General features: G+C 36.9%; 3 protein-coding genes across 5 annotated transcripts; 1 reads left to right on the plus strand and 2 right to left on the minus strand.

Moving 5' to 3' along the window:
- Positions 1-646: 646 nt before the first annotated feature.
- SVR1 (pseudouridine synthase family protein) lies at positions 647-4,742 on the minus strand. 2 transcript variants are annotated; one of them, XM_088248831.1, is made up of 10 exons: positions 4,063-4,687; positions 3,842-3,921; positions 3,571-3,671; positions 3,397-3,463; positions 3,125-3,218; positions 2,979-3,027; positions 2,524-2,674; positions 1,986-2,042; positions 1,429-1,484; positions 647-1,213 (listed from the first exon to the last, which is right to left on the minus strand). In XM_088248831.1, the coding sequence occupies exons 1-10, from the start codon at positions 4,547-4,549 to the stop codon at positions 1,153-1,155; spliced, it is 1,203 nt and encodes a 400-aa protein (XP_088104957.1). In that variant the 5' UTR covers positions 4,550-4,687; the 3' UTR covers positions 647-1,152. The 2 variants fall into 2 exon arrangements, with proteins under 2 accessions (XP_088104957.1, XP_088104958.1); XM_088248832.1 differs by lacking the exons at positions 647-1,213; positions 1,429-1,484; positions 1,986-2,042 and adding an exon at positions 2,049-2,225 and having other exon boundaries at positions 4,063-4,742.
- A 1,230-nt stretch (positions 4,743-5,972) lies between these two features.
- Positions 5,973-10,617, minus strand: SDP6 (FAD-dependent oxidoreductase family protein). Of its 2 annotated transcripts, XM_021978204.2 has the most exons (7): positions 10,095-10,616; positions 9,091-9,564; positions 8,633-8,964; positions 7,841-8,001; positions 7,258-7,513; positions 6,407-6,705; positions 5,973-6,292 (listed from the first exon to the last, which is right to left on the minus strand). In XM_021978204.2, coding segments are annotated over exons 1-7 (1,890 nt in total). In that variant the 5' UTR covers positions 10,462-10,616; the 3' UTR covers positions 5,973-6,291. The 2 variants fall into 2 exon arrangements, with proteins under 2 accessions (XP_021833896.1, XP_088104956.1); XM_088248830.1 differs by lacking the exon at positions 5,973-6,292 and having other exon boundaries at positions 6,406-6,705; positions 10,095-10,617.
- Positions 10,618-11,997: 1,380 nt separating this feature from the next.
- ATVPS33 (Sec1/munc18-like (SM) proteins superfamily) lies at positions 11,998-19,314 on the plus strand. The gene is made up of 22 exons (XM_021978207.2): positions 11,998-12,127; positions 12,227-12,266; positions 12,359-12,439; positions 12,719-12,913; positions 13,032-13,142; positions 13,273-13,338; positions 13,604-13,711; positions 13,926-13,970; positions 14,530-14,586; positions 14,884-14,978; positions 15,560-15,611; positions 15,744-15,800; positions 15,943-16,005; positions 16,083-16,189; positions 16,795-16,917; positions 17,001-17,082; positions 17,207-17,277; positions 17,368-17,448; positions 18,312-18,369; positions 18,505-18,566; positions 18,771-18,864; positions 19,036-19,314. The coding sequence occupies exons 1-22, from the start codon at positions 12,075-12,077 to the stop codon at positions 19,117-19,119; spliced, it is 1,785 nt and encodes a 594-aa protein (XP_021833899.1). The 5' UTR covers positions 11,998-12,074; the 3' UTR covers positions 19,120-19,314.
- The last annotated feature ends 347 nt before the right edge of the window (positions 19,315-19,661 follow it).

Raw genomic sequence — 19,661 nt, forward strand, 5'->3', positions numbered from 1 at the left:
TAAGAAAGTGTTGTGTGTTCTAGCTTTGTGTCTGTCATTTTGTATGTAGAAAGACACAACGTGAATGAAGTTTGCCGTCCCAAACAGAAGATTTGGTGTAAAACTTTCTTGTTCAAGTCAAAAGCTGACCACTTCAATCATCCAATCCAACACAATTTTATAAAAAAGATCTTATATTGGTTTGGTAATATACATTAAACTTATATTAATTAAACCTAATCATCCAATAGTAGAAAGATTAATGCACATCTCCCAGATGGCAGATGGCTGAGTAACTTGGGCTGTTTTGAAGTGAAATGAGTTGGACGTGTCGGAGTGAGGAGACGAAGAAATATTGGCATTTGATTTCATTTCATGTGGGCTATTTGTTTGGTTGTGTTGATTTGGCCGGCAATGTACCACAAATCCAAGCTGGAATGAGACAATGATAGCATGTAGCATTTTTTTTCAATAAAGTTTTTTAGCCTCTTATGGCTTGGACAGAATGGAAATAGATTAGAGGGAGATACTTTGACTGTGTGACAAATTTTCATTTATTGATTTGAAAACTAGAAGTGGCTACAACTGCAGCAGCTTGGTTTCATGTTAAAGGTAAAGCACCTGTCAAGACCAAATCCATGTTTGGTGATTTTAAAAAAAATAAAAATGAAAAGAATCACAGGAATTGATTTGAATTTCATTAATGGTTCAGATGAAAAATCCAATCTATCAATAGCAACAACCAGAAACTACAAAAATCTAGAAGAGGTGACATATTTTCTTTGATTTACAATTAATCTAAGTCAAGTCCATCGCAATTTCTGATTTTGTGGCAAACAGCATATGATTATGAACAGAAAAACAACCATTTTGGTTAGAGGTTCTAGTTAATCATGTGTGGCACCCCGGATTATGACTATGCAGCCCAGCAATTCGTACACTTCGAGGTTTATACATTAGCTCTAACACCTGCAATGAGCATGGCTTGTATAATCCCGTTATCAGCTGAGGCATAAACTTCAACCAATCAACAAGATGATTCCAAGCATATCCAAATACTGCCTGAAAAGGGGGTCGGGGCAATTCAATAGCTTCGGCTTGATACATTGGTGAAGTCCCTGACAGCGCCTTGAAGATGCACTAACTTACAGGAAAACCAGCCAATGAACCTTCCTAACTCTTCCAACCCAAGGCGGAAAGATCGCCTTGTTTTAAAGCCATGTGCTTTCCAAGCCTGAAAATTTGAAGTCAATTAGCAAGCAACTCAAAGGGTCTAGGGGTAAATTATGATGGATGGTGGCTATTGCATATGCATGTTCCTTGTACAAATTAAACAGAGCATCAGATAACTTTTAGTTATGATACCAACTACAAGAATGAAATAAATGCTAAATACTTTTGACATGAATAACTGCCAATACATAACAGGGCGATCTCATGAACAATTACCCAAGATCTGATGGAAGCCTGAAACCACCTATGCGTACGCGCTTTAATGAATGTATCTGGAACAAGAAGACAGAGAAGTAGCCAGCATAAGCAGAACATAAATTTCAAAAACAAGATACAATACAGGTAAGAACTAGCGGGGAATTTAAGATTGGTGAGTCCATGTCATCAAAGGTCAAATTTATTACCATATTTTCAGTTTCTAGGGTAATGACCACACAGATCTTTAAAATCATACCTCAAGTTCACAACATGTACGTGGAACATAGAAACAACTGTAACTCTCTAACAACTTCAAAAAAAGCATAATGACAAATCAAAACATTTAAAAAGAAAACAAAATTAGGAATATTTTTAATGAAAGTAAAGTATTTACAGTCTTAAAGCAGCAAGAAGAAAACTTTTCTTCAATATAGTTACAAATTCATAATTTAGAGGATCACTAAGTCCACCTCATATTTCTTCATAAATGTGATCGATTGAGGACAAAAAAGACAAACAAAATCAGAATTATTTATGGAATGAAGAAAATGCTCCGCCCAATAAACAAATCTAACCTCAAGTCCAGCATTTTTCACTAGTTCTCGTACTTCGTGGTTCCTCCCTTCATGAACCTACATGAATCCAGGTGGATAAAATGAAATCCATGTGATCGGTATTGCACAAGTTGAAATTGCATGCTTTAGCCACAACTTTATAGTTGATCAGGTTAACATTCTGTGTGCATCTCCTTAGTCAGAAGGCAATGTAGCTTCCCCAAAACACGATAACATGAAACAGCATATCATTCTGGAGATCTTCCAAAGTTAAATACCCAGTGTTATCTTATCAACCCGAAGAATGATAATGTTCATATCCAATACAGTTTCCACTCATGCCATTAAAATTATAAGATTATCAAATCTTGAAACATTGATTGTGCATGAGAAGATACAGTCCATGAGCAAAAGAAATGAAAAACAAAGGGATAAAAGTATCTTATAATAGCATTTTTGGGCTAACAAAACAATGATACGTCAACATATAATCTGTCACCGTTTTCATATAAAAAAGAGAAAAGAAAGCAAAAGAGAGGCATGAACAGATAATTAGTACCACAATACGCATACGGGGTCTTGACATATCTGGCTGTTGTGGTAGCAACTCCACAGAATCTGGGGTGCAATGGACGCCTTCAATGACTGTTCCCTCACTGATGGCTAACAGGTGCCGCTTACTGACTACACCTTCTATTGCTGCAATGTATCTACAATTACAATGTAAAGGTGTAGGTCATCAGCATTCATATTCCAATGGAAATTACTTGTACCACAAAATATCAACTAACGGAGAACAATGACCAGATGATGACATTATGAACTTGCAAATACATATGCCCAAATTTGTTTTTTGAACCAACTTGAAATCCATTTCTTAGAAATTTTTAATAATCTTACTTTTTCACATGATTTCAGGCATAAATTTTTTGTTTCGAATGTTCTTTCTATATTGATGGTTAAACATGATAGTCCTAAAATAGTAGAAGAGAACAGAATGATGTGTACTCTTACTCCTTTGACAAGTTTGATGAAGGATGTGATATTTTTTGAGCAAAATCTCCTGAGAACATATAACAATGGATTAGGATATTAGCTGAATCAGTTCTATTTGAAATTTTTGTACAAAGACAGATGCATATATGTTTTGAATATACTACCATCATTAGTCACAATGATCAACCCAGTTGTAGCAACATCAAGACGGCCAACAGTAAATAGTCGTGGTCTGGGTATTCCGGAATTTCTCTTATCCTGAAAATGCAAAATACAAGTTGATCAATTGACGAATTGAATGCATGAATATGCTACCAGGATACATTTCTAAATGCTAAAATAATCCTTTAATCCATACTTGCCCACATAGGCAGTAGGCATCAAATTGAAGAAGTGTTAGACGAAAATGCAAAATGCATGGAAAGCCATAACATACCCAAGTCTTCAAATAATCTTCAAATAGACTCAACACAGATTTATTCTCCCCAGATGCGCAAATGTACCTATCATCATAATATAAATGCATTAATTTCAAATTGAAAAAGTTGCAACAAAGAATAACCATAGAGGCCAAAACAAGAGCAGCAAGAAGCCAGTAGCAGTGGCATACCCTTTAGGCTTGTTAAGGGCAAGATAAACCTTTGGAGGCAGTCTCTTTGGAAGCCGATTTCCATTGACATATATGATATCCCTTCCAGGATCAACTCGAGTCTACACATAAACAAAAGAAATACTAGTATAGTACAACTGTAACACTAATATAAATGTGAATCCGTGATGCTAAAAAGATATACAATATCAAATACAACCCAACACATGAAATAGGGGAAGGAATGATTATGGAAATATACAGAGAAAAAAAAGAAGAAGAAGAAGCTAACCTGAGGAGTATTGCATACAGAGCCATTCACAGTGACCTTCCCATCAAAAATAAGTTGCTCGCTGCTCCTCCTTGACGCCACTAAAACCAAAGGAAAACCATTAACACTGAAAAACAGTGAAATTGGAGAAATGGGTTCAATTTTGAATTTGAAAAATGCCATTCTTCAATCAATGGCCCAAATTACATACATACATAGAGAGGAGGAGTTGATATAATTACCTCCGGCAGCAGCGAGAACCTTGCTGAGCCGCTGCGAAGCGTCTCTGAAATTTTCGTTGTAGAACCTACGAGCGGCTTTTGAATACTTGGGCTCAGCTGTGGGCAAGCGCTTCTCAGCGCCCTCCTTCTTCTTCGTCTTGCTCTTGGTCTCAATGGCCTGGAGGAAACGCGCAGGAGGGTGCGACTGGAGCTTGAGGTTGCCATCCTCGCCGCGGACGATCCACGGGATGATAAGCTGGCCGGCGAGAGCCTCTGGGTCGGGCTCTGCAGAGTCGGGTTTGAGTTTGGGCTTGGGCTTAGGTGGTGCGAAGGTGATGTTGAACTCTAGAGAGGAAGAAGAAGAAGAAGAAGAAGAAGAAGTAGAGAGGGAACAGGTGATGCGAGGGAGTGTACGGATGGGTATGAGAGCGAGTGAGGGTTTGGAGAAGAGTGAAGAAGAGAGTGAAGAAGAGAGCGAAGCTAGTGCAGCAGCTGCCACTGAAGCCATTTTTGGTTGCCAGGTCTTTTGGTTTTTGGTTGAGGTTTTTGCAGTGGATATATATTATTTTATTATTAATTGGATGGGCATTTTTGTTTAATGATTGGGCTTTTTTAGGACCTTATGGTTTACGATCCAAGAGGTAGATATATTTATTTATATCTCAAAACTCTCAGAAAAATAACTTTGAAATATTTGAGTATTAGACCCAGCGATAACCCGTGAGTCAGATAAAAGAATATAATGTTACGTTAAAACTCGTGAAGAAGAGAAACATGTGAGAGTTGGTCCTTGTCAAAAGCTTTAGCCACTTTGTTATAACCTATGTTGCACGGACACGGGTACGGGGGCACGAGAACACGACACGGCGACACGGAAAATCTCAAAAAATTAGGACACGTGTACGGCTAGGACACGGTAATTAAAATAATAATTTATTCTCAATACTTCAATGTCACATAATTCTATAAAACAAAACAAATAACTCATGCTCATCATCCATACATAATAATTAATACACCACAAAAATAAAACATAAATAATCTAACTCTCAATCTTCTTCAAGCATTTATATCTTCATTGTTGTTGTTATTAGAAAACAACACGCCCTCTAATTCCGGTTCATCAAGTGATTCACATTCATCTTTCCCTTAAAAAAAACTCAGTATGGTTCACATTCATTATGTCTAATACCCAATTAATAAACCAAATTCAAATGTACTCAACAACTAAGTAACAAGACTTTTATTAAAAATTAAAAAACAAATACATATACAATCATACAAAGATACCCACAAAAAAAACACATCAAAATAGAGAAACAAAATAAAAAAGTTGTAAAGCCTAACCCGAGTTTGGCCACGATTTCATTTTATTATTTGTTGTGTTTCTATTAAAAAAAACAAAAGAAAGAATTGTCACCTCACCACCAAGTCCAACTCTTCTACTGCTATGGAGGGAGATAAGAAAAGAAAATAGAAAACATAAATAAATGCATTTGAAAATAGAGAAAAAAAAAATTGCAAAGAGACTTACCTTGTGCAAAACCAGAAGAAGGGGAGGAGAAGAGCGGTGACGAAGGAAATGAAGTTTGGCAGCAGAAAAGGTGAGATTTAGGTTTAAAAAAGTCTTTTTCCACTTTTAGCTCTTTTTTTAAAACATATTTCAAATTAGTCCACCAAAGTTTCAAAAATCACATTTAGACCCCAGATTTTATTTTCAAAATTTCAAACTGATCCCTGCCGTGTCTTGACCGTGTCGGAGCCGTGTCTTGACCGTGTCCCAACCGTTGACCGTGTCCAAGGCGTGTCGGGGGCGTATTGGAGCCGTGTCGGCGTGTCGGCGTGTCCGACACTCCAGCATTTTGGAGTGTCCGTGCAACATAGGTTATAACTTATGTATGCTTCTGGCTAATAATAATATGCAAGCAAACTGAAGGTGATAAAAATTTATTATTAATGATCATGTTTTTTTTCCCAATATTACAATTTTAATTTGGAAACCCGAAAATACACCGATTAGAATCAATTGAAAAAATTTACCAGCAACTCTGGACGAGTGGGCTGAAAATCTTGTAACAAATTATTTTGGCAGATGTCTGTGTGAGACGATCCCAAGAGAGCAACAATTAATTTTCATAAACGTGTATACTATCACCAAATGCTGTGCATGGCAGGCATACTCCTTTGCACCAGAATAAGGCTGGAAAACTTGCCGCCAGTTAATGTATCCGCGAAAAATGAATGCGCAAACCTGAAGCACGGACAAGCGGCCGATATTCGTTAACTACTGATTAATTCCATAAACTAATTTGTTGATCAGGATTAGAGAGACATCCAGTGATAAACAGGAGATCAATGGACTTACTAAACATGTTTCCCATCATGGAACTGAGCATTTCTTGAAGATTTGAAGGTTTCCAAAAATTCTTTGGCCTTCTGTAACTCGTACTTCTGCCTCGAATCATCCCAGCTGTGTTCAGAAGCTAATATTTCAATTACACGAGGCAATGCCCTGCTTGCTGCATCAGTATCAAGGAAAGCAAGCCGAGATCTCCGAGCAATGAAATCAATGGCAGATTCACAGTACTCATTTCGAGCACAGTAAGCAACCTCAGCCTCTAGAATTGGGTATCCATGGGCAAGCCTCTTCCCCAGATTTTCATTCTAAAATATGAAAAGAAGAAGTTAAAAGTAAGCATTAACCTCAAAAGCAAGTGAATAATCCAAAGAAAGGTCAATAAAGTCACAATCTTGCATGCTGAATTACAATTCCAAATTTCCCAGGGATTACAAGTTTATGCACTAACATAATCCAGAGTGGTAAAGATTATGGAGCAAACATCAGTGTACCATAACCATTCTCCAACAAACTTACTTCTAAAGATGTTTAATAATCAGTGACTAACTTTATATTTGAAAAATTCAATTAAAAAGAAACCTAATCCCTTTCAAACGCTCATGATACATATGGGCCCCCACCACCCATCAATGCATGGTGTTCTTGGACTCACCATTACTCTAGATGGTGAATATGTTATTGATTGTGAACCAATATTGGGTTATTTACACCGAGGGATAGAAAAATTGCGCAAAACCAAACAATTATACAATATTTGCCCAAACGCTCTTCTTACATATGAGAAGAGACACCAGCAACAACAATAGCATATTATGATAGGTCATAACTACAAAGTGAAATTGGAGCGAGAAACCAACCTGAGCAATGGCAGCAACTCGTTCAGCCCAAGTACCATATGCATGGGACAGATGCTTTGCTGCAGCAGTGTCCATCACTCCAGGAACAACTTTACCATGACTCTTCTTCATGCGTGTATATTGTTGAGCAATAACTGTAAAAGATGCAGGGTCCCATCCATCTCCACCGACAATCTGCAGCTTCGAGGTCAAACATCCATTTTGTGGGGTGAGCCTTCCAGACTTTATTGCTGCATTAACCGCATCTTCTGCCATGCTGAAAAATTTCTAGTCAGCAAAATACTTGAGTGGAGTCAGACAGACAGAGAGGAAGGCAGGCATACAAAGGGAGTGACAAAGATGTTAAGGGTAAAGGTCTTAGTTTATAATGTCAATATACCTAAACATTTAAGCCTACTATTAAGTACGCCATCTGCAAAACAATCTATAAGGGACATTCGAAAAGAAGCCTATCCAACTACATAAGTATACTGTTGCCTAGTCTCAAATTGGAAACCCCTGTGGATGTGTAGCTTCAGTTGCCAGTGAAGGACAACCTCTAACTATAAACTAAATCATCTCAGCACAACTAAATAAACATTACCCACGGTAAGTGGTCCACTTGCCACCTGTGATTGTTACCAAACCAGGATAATCTTCACATACAACATGATCTCTGGAGATGCTCTCGGTGTTTTTTGCAGATGGATCTGTTGCCAAAGGGCGAATACCACTCCATGCGGAGAGAACGTCTGTGCGTCGTACCTATATTTTTCCAGAATACTTTAGTCTCAACAAGAAAACTAAACCAAAAAAGAAAGAGAAAGACACCAAGACTGAGCTACAGCACTAAATGCTTAGATATAAAGTATCAACTAGACAAAGAATTCCTTAAGGAAAAAGTGTTATACTGAGGAGTGAATCAATAGCCTGTTATTCGTTTCAGGATCTCTTAAGCTGTCAAGGAAAATAATGCTCCATAACCTGAGATAGTAAATTCAACAACAGATGACAGATGCATGTTTCCTTACACTGCCTCCCATAACAAACATATAAGAAACATGAATCATGCATTACTTGCTATAAGTGCTTGTGTCAGCCAATCATACAAAGGGCCAAAATGACATGTGACAAGCCCTGAATGCTGATACACGTGCACTACTTTTCCAATCTGAATAGGGATGATTCAAAGAATTGGCTTGATCATACTGTGAAATTTACACACAAAATACTGACTAGCTGACCAAATAGACAGAAAAGCAATCATTGAGAAAACAGATATTTAATTTTGTCTAACATCTATTTGATGTGTGATAAACATGGTGCTGGGTAATTGAAACGTGGATAAGCAATGCAGGCAAAGATGCCACCCACACAAACACGGGGAATCACAGACCTTGACATTCAGGTAATCACAAATGGCATCCAGTATGAATTGAATCTCATCCTCATGTGGTTCAGGAAGCAGAGTAATAGGGGTGTTGGAATCTGTGGTGCCAGCAATTGTTCGTCCCAACCACGGTAGCATGAAAACAACACGTCCATCCTTAGTTTTAGGAACAATCAAACCCATACCTTCAGGAGAATAATAATCAGGAAGTACGATATGTACACCACTGCTTGGACATATCATAGGCTTTACATCTTTGTCTGCCAGCTTCCTTACAGAATCACAAAATGGCCCAGCAGCATTCACAACAACTTTTGCATATGTATCAAACTCTTTTCCTGGGAACTTAAGAAAATACAGTAAGAATCACAATGCTCAAAAGGAAATCTTCAAATCATCATTCACATAATCACACCAACATAATATATGTCACTAGAAGAAGAAGAAGTGTGTTCTAATTCTACCTGATAAATTGTCTCGGATTCTTGCACCAATTGTCCGATTGCTAGCCTCATCCTTCAAAAACGAAACCACTTCTGCATGGTTAAGCACTGCTGCACCAGCTACTGCAGCAGAGCACGCCAATCCAACATTAAGACGTGCGTCATTCATCTGCCCATCATAATACACCACAGTGCCCTTCAAGCTTTTATTGTTACCCTTCCTTGCAAGAGTGGGGAAGAGCTCAACAGATTCTTGTGCCGAATAATATCTAGACACATGTAACAGGCGTAGTCCTGCGACCAAATCGTACATTTTCAAGCCCATCCAGTAGTATACTACCTCAAACCAGTCAAAACATGGTGTCATGCATGGCAAAGCATGACAGAGGTGTGGTGCATTCTCAATAACCTGTTTACGCTCCTCAAGCGCATGGAATACCAGCTTCAGCTGCCCGTAGTCAAGATTAAAAACAGCTTTCTCCAAGTACCGAACACCTAACAGAATAATTTTGCATAAGCCACCAAGATAGAAGTCAATTAAAAATAAACAATTAGCCGTAAAATGTTATCGAATTAAAGTAGCTTAAAAAAGGCTAATAATTATTAACTCCAAATGAAAAGGTTGAATATCATATCAGCCACCATATCTTACAGCCCACTTTAATTAGTATTTATCATAGCAACAGATAAATATAGGTTTAGTATGACAACAAAAAAAAAGGTACAAAAATGGATCGCCTTAGGCCAATCATAATCATACAGTCTACATCGAAAAAATACAACAAATCTCCCCTTAAAATTAAAATGAAAATCGACAACCATATACTGTAGCAATCTATAGAGCTAACAAAATTGCAACGGTTCTCATTGACGCACACAAATGCATTAACAAGACGATGAAACCAAGAAACGTCAACAGCAACCGGAAATGACAAAATTGAAACTAGACAAACCGCTTAATGTAACGTATACGCATACAACTACAAGTCTACAAGTACATGAATCATAATTGTATATACGCATACCTCCGTGAATTAGCTTCGTGGACCGCGACGACGTGCCAGATGAGAAGTCCTCGCGCTCAACGAGACCAACGCGGAGGCCTCGGGTGACAGCGTCAAAAGCGACTCCACTGCCGGTGGCGCCACCGCCGACCACGAGAATGTCGAGCGGGTTCTCGTCGGTGGCAGCGATCAGAGCACACTCCTGGGCCGCCCTGGACGGAACGACGGCGTTGCGGTCGCTGATCCTCTGGCGAACAGCTGCGATGGATGCAGGCCCACTGCCGCGATCGCTGTCGGAGTACGACGGTTGGATGAGGAACGCGCCGCTAGCTGCGGTTGCGACAGCGGCGGCGGCTCCGAGCCGGCGCAGGCGTATGGCGGTGGCCATTAATTCGGGAGTTTTGTGAGAGAGAGAGAGCGCGAAGGAGAAAGAGAGAGAGAGGTAGCGTTGGGAATCGGTCGCGGGGTATTTGGATTTTTGGATGAGTTGGTTTTGGAGTGAGATGCTATAGTGTCGTAAACTCTCGTGCTTGTTGGTTGAAAATGTGACACCCTTGTCTTTTTCTTAATTTATCATCTATTACCCGCGTTTTAATGAATTTTTTATTTACCTTTTCAACTCTTTTTTTCCGAAAGGACTATTTCAACTTTAAATAAATACAATTCTAGCAACAAAAAAAACGCTTCAAATTAAATTATTTGAAGTAATTATTGAGGTCATCGGCTATAAAGCCTCCATCACCACGTCAGCGCCAATTGCCAACGTTGATGATGGCATGGGACACTACTTACTTATTAGTTGTTGGCGGCGGTTACGTGAGAAAATGTTAAAATTCATAGGAGTATTTTAAAATTTATATATTAATCAAAATTTTAAATATAAACTATAGTTTTTTTTGGGTATGAAATATAAACGATAGTCTAAACTATAAAGAGAGTGGGTTTCTCACCCACAACACTAAGCATCTACAGGAGAGTCTCTAAATTTTAGCCAAATTCTAGCTAAAATAGCTAGAAATCTATTATAGCAAATCACTTAAAAGGTGTTTTCTCCAGCAATGTTTTCTATTTTGGTTAATTTGAAATATTTTATTATCATTTTCTCTTTTTCTTGCAAATGAAATATATATAATAATAAAAAGTAGAAACCCAACCCCACTAACCCCCCAAATGTCTCTATCTCTCTACCCCCTTTTCTCTCTTTTCCTAGCCAAATTCTCTCTCCTCCTTGCTAGATGTAAAGAGTCAAAAGTTGGTTCTCCAAAATAAAGAGCCAAGTAGGGATTCTGCTGGAAGGAGGATTTTCCTTCTTTTTAGCTAAAGTAGCTAGGGATGAGAGGATAGAGAGTCTACTGGAGATGCTAGGTACCATTAGGATTCAAGATCACTAGTCTGCAAATCAAAACTCTTTTCCACTATGTTAGACACCGTTGGTATATTAATCAAATTTTTAGTTACATATAAAATGATTATTTACCATTTTTTTACATTTTATAAATGGACAGGAAATGACTAATTAGGAGGTTTGTAATAAAAGGAAAACTAATAAGAAATTTGGTCATTATATTTTTCTCTCTCAGTCTCTTGCATGTATCTTCGGTGTGCTTGGATGGGAAAACTTTAATCTTCAAAAGCGTTAGTAAATTGAACCATTTGAATTAACAATAAATAAATATTTATCTGTTCAACATACATTTTAAACTGTTTATTTTTGGGCTTGATATTTCTCAGGTAATTATAAAATTAAAAAGAAAATAAGAAAATAACGTTGGCTCTAAAGCCCAATCCAATTGAATCACCCTTCCCACCCCTTTACGACCCAGCCAAATATTAAAAGCTAAATTCAGTTGCGAGATTCGGCCCAAATTAAAAAAGGCCCATCGATTGTTACTTTCTGACCCCGGCCCACGATAGAGCAATGCAACTGACGGCGTCTTCGTCTGCATCTCAGAGCAGGCTAGAGAGAGAGCTCTGCAACTGAGAAATAGAGGCTCAACTTCCATGGCTCAGATTCCCAACTTAGACAATGCTCCTCTCAATCTCAATTCTCTCAGGTACGAACTGACCACAAACTTACAGACATATTTTCCAATTTATGTTATATTTTCTTATAATATATATATTTTTTGTGTGTGAATATGATCGCACAACAGGGAACAGTCTCAGAAGGAACTCGTAAACATCCTCAAGAATGTGAGTTCGAGCTCGTTCTTTCAATCCAGTTTCCGTTAAAATTCAAATTCAGGTCTTTGAATTTGATCTTATGATTGTTATGGAATTTGCAGATTCGAGGGAAGAAGTGTTTGGTCATCGATCCGAAGCTCAGCGGCTCTCTCTCATCGATCATCCAGACTGCAATTCTCAAAGTACTTCTATTAGGCTCTTTGTTTCCATAGAAATTTAGTTTTTTGCTCCTTGTGCTGGATAATGAAACGATATAGTGCTCTTATGTAATTGACAAGTTTGTGGTGTAATTTTTCATGTTTCTTAAGGTAGAATTTGATAAATAAATTGCATATGAAATTGACTTTTTCTTTTTTGGGTAAAGGAATTATTATGTTCAGCTGAAATGAGCTGAGTATAATGAAGGATACTCTTTTGTGAGAATTAAGATTGTAATTGTTTTTACTGACACATACAAACAGGAGCATGGGATTGAATTGCGACATCTTTCGGTTGACCCAATTCAAACCGACTGTTCCAAGCTGGTTTACCTTGTCCGCTCAGAGCTTAGTTTGATGAGATTCATTAGTTCGCATGTTCATAATGATACGTCAAAAGGACTACAGAGAGAATACTATGTTTATTTTGTCCCTCGCCGGTCGGTTGCTTGTGAGAAGGTGAGCATGCCTTCACTATTACAAATGTACTTTCTAGGTATAAGTTATCGTTTCCGATGGATGCAAGGTGCATGCATTTGAATATTGATTGATGATAAATGTCATTTGGTTTTTTCAGATCCTTGAGGAGGAAAAAGTACATAACTTGTTGACTATAGGGGAGTACCCGCTATACTTTGTTCCCTTGGACGAGGATGTTTTGTCATTTGAACTTGATCTTGCTTACAAAGTAGGAAACTTTTTTATTTTGAATTTGTGGATTTATTTTAGTATTTCTGTTTAATCTCCAGATGTTCGCAAGTTGTTTGACATTATTTGATTTGTATTTATTAATTATTTTTTTGGTGGATGCATGGTAGGAATGCCTAGTTGATGGTGATACAAGCTCACTTTGGCATATTGCAAAAGCCATTCACAAGCTTGAGGTTACAGAAAATACATACAAAATTCTGTTCAGTTATCTTATGTTTAGTTTTCTCTGTTAGAGATATTTATGTACGTTATTTGAATCATGTAAATATGAATCCTTACAGCATGCACACATATACACAAGTTATGTAAGAATGGTACACTAAAGTTGTCTTTGGAGTTAAAGATTACTATGGTTGTACCCTTAAGTTATGCTTTTAGTTACTCTAGTTCTTGTTCTTTGCTTGTAGGTGAAAATTATGTCTTGTTTATTGTTTGCAGTTTTCTTTTGGGGTGATACCAAATGTGAGGGCAAAAGGCAAATCATCAGTTCGTGTTGCTGACATTCTAAACCGCATGCAAGCAGAGGAACCAGTTAACTCGCCAGATGTAATCATGCATGACTTTAAGCTCCTTTTATGATGAACTAATTTTAAAAGAAAAAACTGCATATGGGACATGCATTATATATTATGCGATTTACACCTCGTATCCTCTATTTATTTTTTTTTTAAAACACACCTCGTATCCTCTAATTACTGGAAAAGAGTAAAAGTATGTTTCATAAGTAAGCCTTCCACTGATCTCTTGCTTGTAACTTCAGATGGTTGTGCCAGAGATAAATACTCTCATCCTTTTAGATAGGGAGGTAATTCTCTCTCTCTCTCTCTCTCGTCACCAAATGATTACATTTATATGTGTCGATCATAAATAACTTAGTATGAGACTTCCATATGTCACACAGCATGGTTTATCTTGTAGTAAGTAACTTTAAATTCATGAAGCATGGCATTTATTTAATACTCTCTCTCTCTCTCTCTCTCTCTCTCTCTCTCTCTCTCTCTCTCTCTCTCTCTCTCTCTCTCTCTCTCTCTCTCATATCACCAAATGATTACATTTTCTATGTGTCGATCGTAAATAACTTAGTATGAGACTTCAGTATGTCACACAGCATGGTTTATCTCGTACTAAGTAACTTTAAATTCATGAAGCATGGCATTTATTTAATTTATACGTGATTTAAAGTTTTTATTTGGGAAAGAAATATAAAATTGCACATACAAAATTATAAATTCTTTTTGGTTGTTGCATACCAATCCCTTATTCAGAAAGTTAAAAACTCACATTCTGTTACTGCATTTTGATGCACTTGTACCATGAACATGAACTATGGTTTTTGCTTTAAATTGACTGTTCCTTGGATGCAGGTGGACATGGTAACTCCCATGTGTTCTCAATTGACATATGAAGGGCTTCTTGATGAGGTAAGTTGTCGTAAAAACTGAAGGAATAATTTATTCATGGCATGACACAACAAAAAGCTCCGTGAGAGTAGGTAGCTAGGTGTAGCAAGTACATGTGAAATTTTTGAGTTGCTCATGAGGTATTTCTCATCTGGATTGTTGCATACCAGTTCAATTGGCATAGTAAAAAAGAAAAAAAGTAAAAGGTTTTTTTTCCCAAGAACTTTAATTATTGGGGGGTTTTTGAACTGAATGGAACAATTCATGTTTTTGGTAATCTGAATTAGTTGTAAGCTATCCCTAATAGTTTCAGTACAGTTTCTGCATATCAATAATGGTGCTGTCGAGCTTGATGCATCTGTCATGGGAGTCCAACAAGAGGGCAAGAAGATAAAAGTTCCACTTAATTCAAGGTGATTCACTTTTTTCTTGATAGCATTGTTATGTAATGCAAGGGCATCTTGTCACACATATGCCATAGTATTGATACCTTCTCTTTTTCTATCCTTGCTTTTCATTGGATTGGATTGTTGGTTCACAAGTCGTTGGCATTTATAAATATATTATCTATACCCTTGAATATTAATCCAGGACAGATCATATTACTGAAAAGGAATTAATATATCCTGGTATGATAAGTAGTTGATAGTGTTCTTGCAGTTGTTAATTTGCTTTATTTGAATTTCTGCTTTTAGTTTATGTATTTGTTGGACTGCTTGTTCACATCTAAAGTATGATCATTTCCTATAATAAAATATTTGCCTGTTTATTAACCAAAAAATGGTATGATGGCCATTCACTACCAATACAGTGTCTGTTGATTGGGCCTTGAGTTAGATAGGGAATATGTGTATTTTACATACTCATTTGAAGTCTTTTGGTACATAAATAACTCTTGTTGATCCCAAATGCTCAGACCATGTTAGTCTTTTCTTTATGTAATTAAATTCCTTCAGGATTTTCTCTCACTATACGTGTATTGTAATAATTACAGCGATAAGCTGTTTAAAGAGATACGGGATCTCAACTTTGAAGTTGTTGGCCAGGTTTATCTGTATTCACCAGTTTAGATTGTTCTGTTCATTTCTTTTTCCAAACCTGTCTCTTCTAATTTAAAAATGAAATCATATCCTCCCTGGGAGTTCCATTTCTTATTGCTACCTGCAGTATGATTGCAGATTCTACGTCAAAAAGCAACATCGATGAAGCAGGACTACACCGAGGTGACTACCAATGTAAGTGAATTTTATAAGAGCTGGATACTTGCCCTTCTGGACTCATGAGATGATCATTGTCGACTCGATTTTCTGTTCATGAACCTGATGTTATTACCAGAATCCATTTGTCTAATGAAGCGCTATATGATATTGCATATAGAACCAGACAGTTTCTGAATTGAAAGACTTTGTCAAAAAGCTGAATTCATTGCCAGAAATGACGGTAAGTATTTCTTTAATTCATTTTTGGAATTCATCTGGGGTGTTTCATTTTCTGATTTGCTGCAATGATTGCTTTAGAGGCACATAAATCTTGCTCAGCATCTGTCAACGTTCACATCAAAGCCATCATTTCTTGGACAACTTGACATGGAACACACAATTATTGAGGCTCAAAGTTATGACATGTAAGCTGAATTTGGTACTAGTAACTGACATGTTTGGGAATTTTATGCTTCTCATTTTCATGAATTTTCTTTTTATATGTGAAAATACTTAGAGCCAAAAGCCATGTAATTATGGCTACTTTGCCAATACCATGTTGGGTTTCATTGTAACAGCTAACTAACAAGTTTCTTGTCCATTTTCTCCAAAAACACCTTCTCTTCTTATGATTGGTTAAACATATGAATGTAGGTATCGCCTTGACGAGTTAAAATGTAATATCTATTTTGTAGTACTAGTGTATATCCATATGAATGAAAAATGGCAATATATATTATTTTTTGTTTTAGATCATAATATGACTTTAAAGTTCCCAAACCTCTATGATGTGCATAATAGCACACATAAATATGTGATTTACTTCCAAATGATTTTTATGGTTTGTATACCAAGACAATATGTCGTTTGCCTTATTCTTTTGAATTATCTATGTGGTTCTATTGGAACCTAGAATATATCTCTCTATTTTGTCTTTTCATATATTTCCACTTATCATATGTTTATGGATTGACAAAGTCACCTAAATTTTGTTTTGCAAGCATGAAACTGATATAGTTGATGAATGCAGATGCTTTGAGTACATCGAAGAAATGATCCATAAGCAGGAGCCTCTTGTAAATGTCCTACGGCTTCTCATCTTATTTTCTATTACAAATTCTGGGTTGCCTAAAAAGAATTTTGACTATTTGAGGCAAGTACTTCACTCATTCTATATTTCACGTTGATCCTTTTGGTTTTTATTTATATTAAATGGTTTTTGTATTCTTTGTTTAGGAGAGAACTACTCCATAGTTATGGATTTGAACACATGGTTACGTTGAATAGTTTAGAGAAAGCTGGATTGGTTAAAAAACAGGTTCATTTTTATTTTACCCTCATACAACCATCCACTAATTTCCTTGCATGATACAGTAACTGGTGAACGGACTTTTATACAGAAAAGAACAAAGGATTCACTGTACATCATCTGAACCTTGCAGGAGTCGAAAAGCAACTGGCTGACAGTTAAACGTGCCCTGCAACTTGTTGTTGAGGATACTGACACTGCAAAGTATTGTTCGCCTTCATTGTTTACTTTCTTTTCAGTAGTGTTCTCTTTTTGCTTGGTACTAACTTTGGAGTCAATTTTCTTATGTCACAGTCCCAATGATATCGCCTATGTATTTTCTGGATATGCACCTCTTAGTATCCGCCTTGTCCAACATGCTGTTCGATCTGGATGGTGAGCCTAATTCCTTGACAGATAAATTTGTAGCAAGTTTGTTTTGTTTTCTCTGTGTGCTTGTTTTTTATTTTTTTTAGTAGATCCCATCAATTCCTTTTCACCACGAGTATATATTTTGCAAGTCTCAATGCCTTTTGTTATAATCTAGCTCCTGGAAAACCACTGGAAATGATAAAGATATAATATCTCTGTTAAGCTTCGTAATTAGGGCCCAAACAGTTTAGCATATTCAAGACCTAAGCAAGTTTAATTTCAGTTGTGGAGACTAAATGTATGTACTGAAGCCTGAAATGCACTCATGTAAAGTGGATGCTTGGTCCCCACATTTTGTTATGTTAAAGGTCTATATTAATTCAATCAACTTGGTCAAAGCTTTCTTATCAATAGACTTCAAGAGTTTCCATGGTGTGGTACTCCGGGAAGTTGGTATTACAGGATGGTTTATTGGTGTCAGAGTATGGATCACAGTTGCTCCCTTCCCCCTGTACACGGTTTACCTTCTTCCCATAGAACTATACTATACCAATCTATTTTATTAGATACAGGTTGCTTTTCTTCATGTATATCCGGGTCTCTTAATAGTAACTACTTTATTTTGGTACATTTCTTATTGAAAATTTTCGGTTTCAGAACTTCCTTTTCAAATAAGGCTTGCATCAAAAAATAGTCTTTTCTAGTATTGAGGTTAAAGTTTTGTAGCTTCTTATGATCCACTGAAGGCTCATTATTCCTTTTCCTTTCACCTATTGTAAATGTGATGTGATTTCCTTTCACCACTGAAGGCGCATTAGTTTTGGTGGAACTTCATTATTGTAAATGTGATTGCTGTGCTCTAAAACATGAATTTTTTTAACCTCCAGGCGTCCTATTGAAGAAATTCTGAAGCTGTTACCTGGACCACATTCAGAAACAAAGAGAGTGAGTACATTTCTCATGAGTTATTTCTTATTTTTCTTCTTTTCTTTTGAAAGCTTTGCATACTATTACTTTTATCTCTGCCTGTGTGTGCTTGAAGTGCATGCTAAGCTTTATTTCTGTCGTAACAATTTACAGGGCCGATTCTCAAGCAGTCCATCATTGGACACTTTGCAGGGCCCTTCAGCCAATGTAGACAAGTATGTGCCAACTGGTTCTAGTTGATAAGATTCTGTTCTCAGTACTGCATTTGTTGATACCCAGTGACATTCTTTCGCTGGGTTGTTCAGACATGGTCATTAACATTTGTAGATTGATGAAAAGCAATTTACAGTAAAATTTTGATTGGTTATTTGCTAATGAAGCGTATATACTTCATTGTGACATTCCTTAATACATCTCAGGGTAGTTGATGGAAGGCGCTCCCTAGTACTTGTCGTCTTCATCGGAGGTGTAACTTTTGCGGAGATTTCTGCTCTACGATTTCTCAGTGCTCAGGTATGTTAATTGTTTTGCACGTATAAAATGTCATAGATTTCATCTATGCTACTATTTTATTTTGCTCATGTGTCAGGGATGGATGGTTATCCAGATATTTCTATTTTTATCTCTTCTGTTGTCTGCATATTATCCTAATTCCTAATATCCATGGTAATTTGGATATTGCAGGAAGGGATGGCATATGATTTGATAATTGGGACTACGAAAATTGCCAGTGGCCGTACCTTCACTGAAACATTTGTGGGGAAGTAAGCTGGATTGACTTGTAAAATTTTGCTTGTTTTATTTGTGGGGAAGTAAGCTGCATTGAGTAGTGTCGGCAAGAGCTAGCTAATTGATAATGTGAATTTTTTATGTCATATTATGTTGCTACGAAAACAAAAACAGCAGTATGGTGTGTGCTCATTTTGATTATATATTAAAACACTGTATTCTAATTCGTTTTCATTACTTGAAACACCAGTAACTAATTAGTCGTGGCGTTAAAAATTGAAAGAGAACTCAATGTTACTAGAGTTTAGAAGTTCACATTTTTCTCTATACATTTAAAGATAATAATAATAAGATCACAACTTTCCTCGTGACTTAGTGGAAAAATGAAGCCTTTTGTGCTTAATTATCAAGATTAACCTTTGAGTACCTTTGTTCTTCTACTTCAACCAAGTCTCCATACTTCTTTAGAGAAATCATGCTGTCGGTACAATTATCGACCGTGCTTTAGGGTTAGATCCACAAAAAATATACTTGTCCTATAGGGATCTTTATTCTCATGGTGGAAAAATATGCCAAATCCA

The sequence above is a fragment of the Prunus avium genome, chromosome 2 (genome assembly GCF_965620075.1).
Source record: "Prunus avium chromosome 2, drPruAviu1.hap1.1, whole genome shotgun sequence".
Classification (NCBI taxonomy): Eukaryota; Viridiplantae; Streptophyta; class Magnoliopsida; order Rosales; family Rosaceae; genus Prunus; species Prunus avium.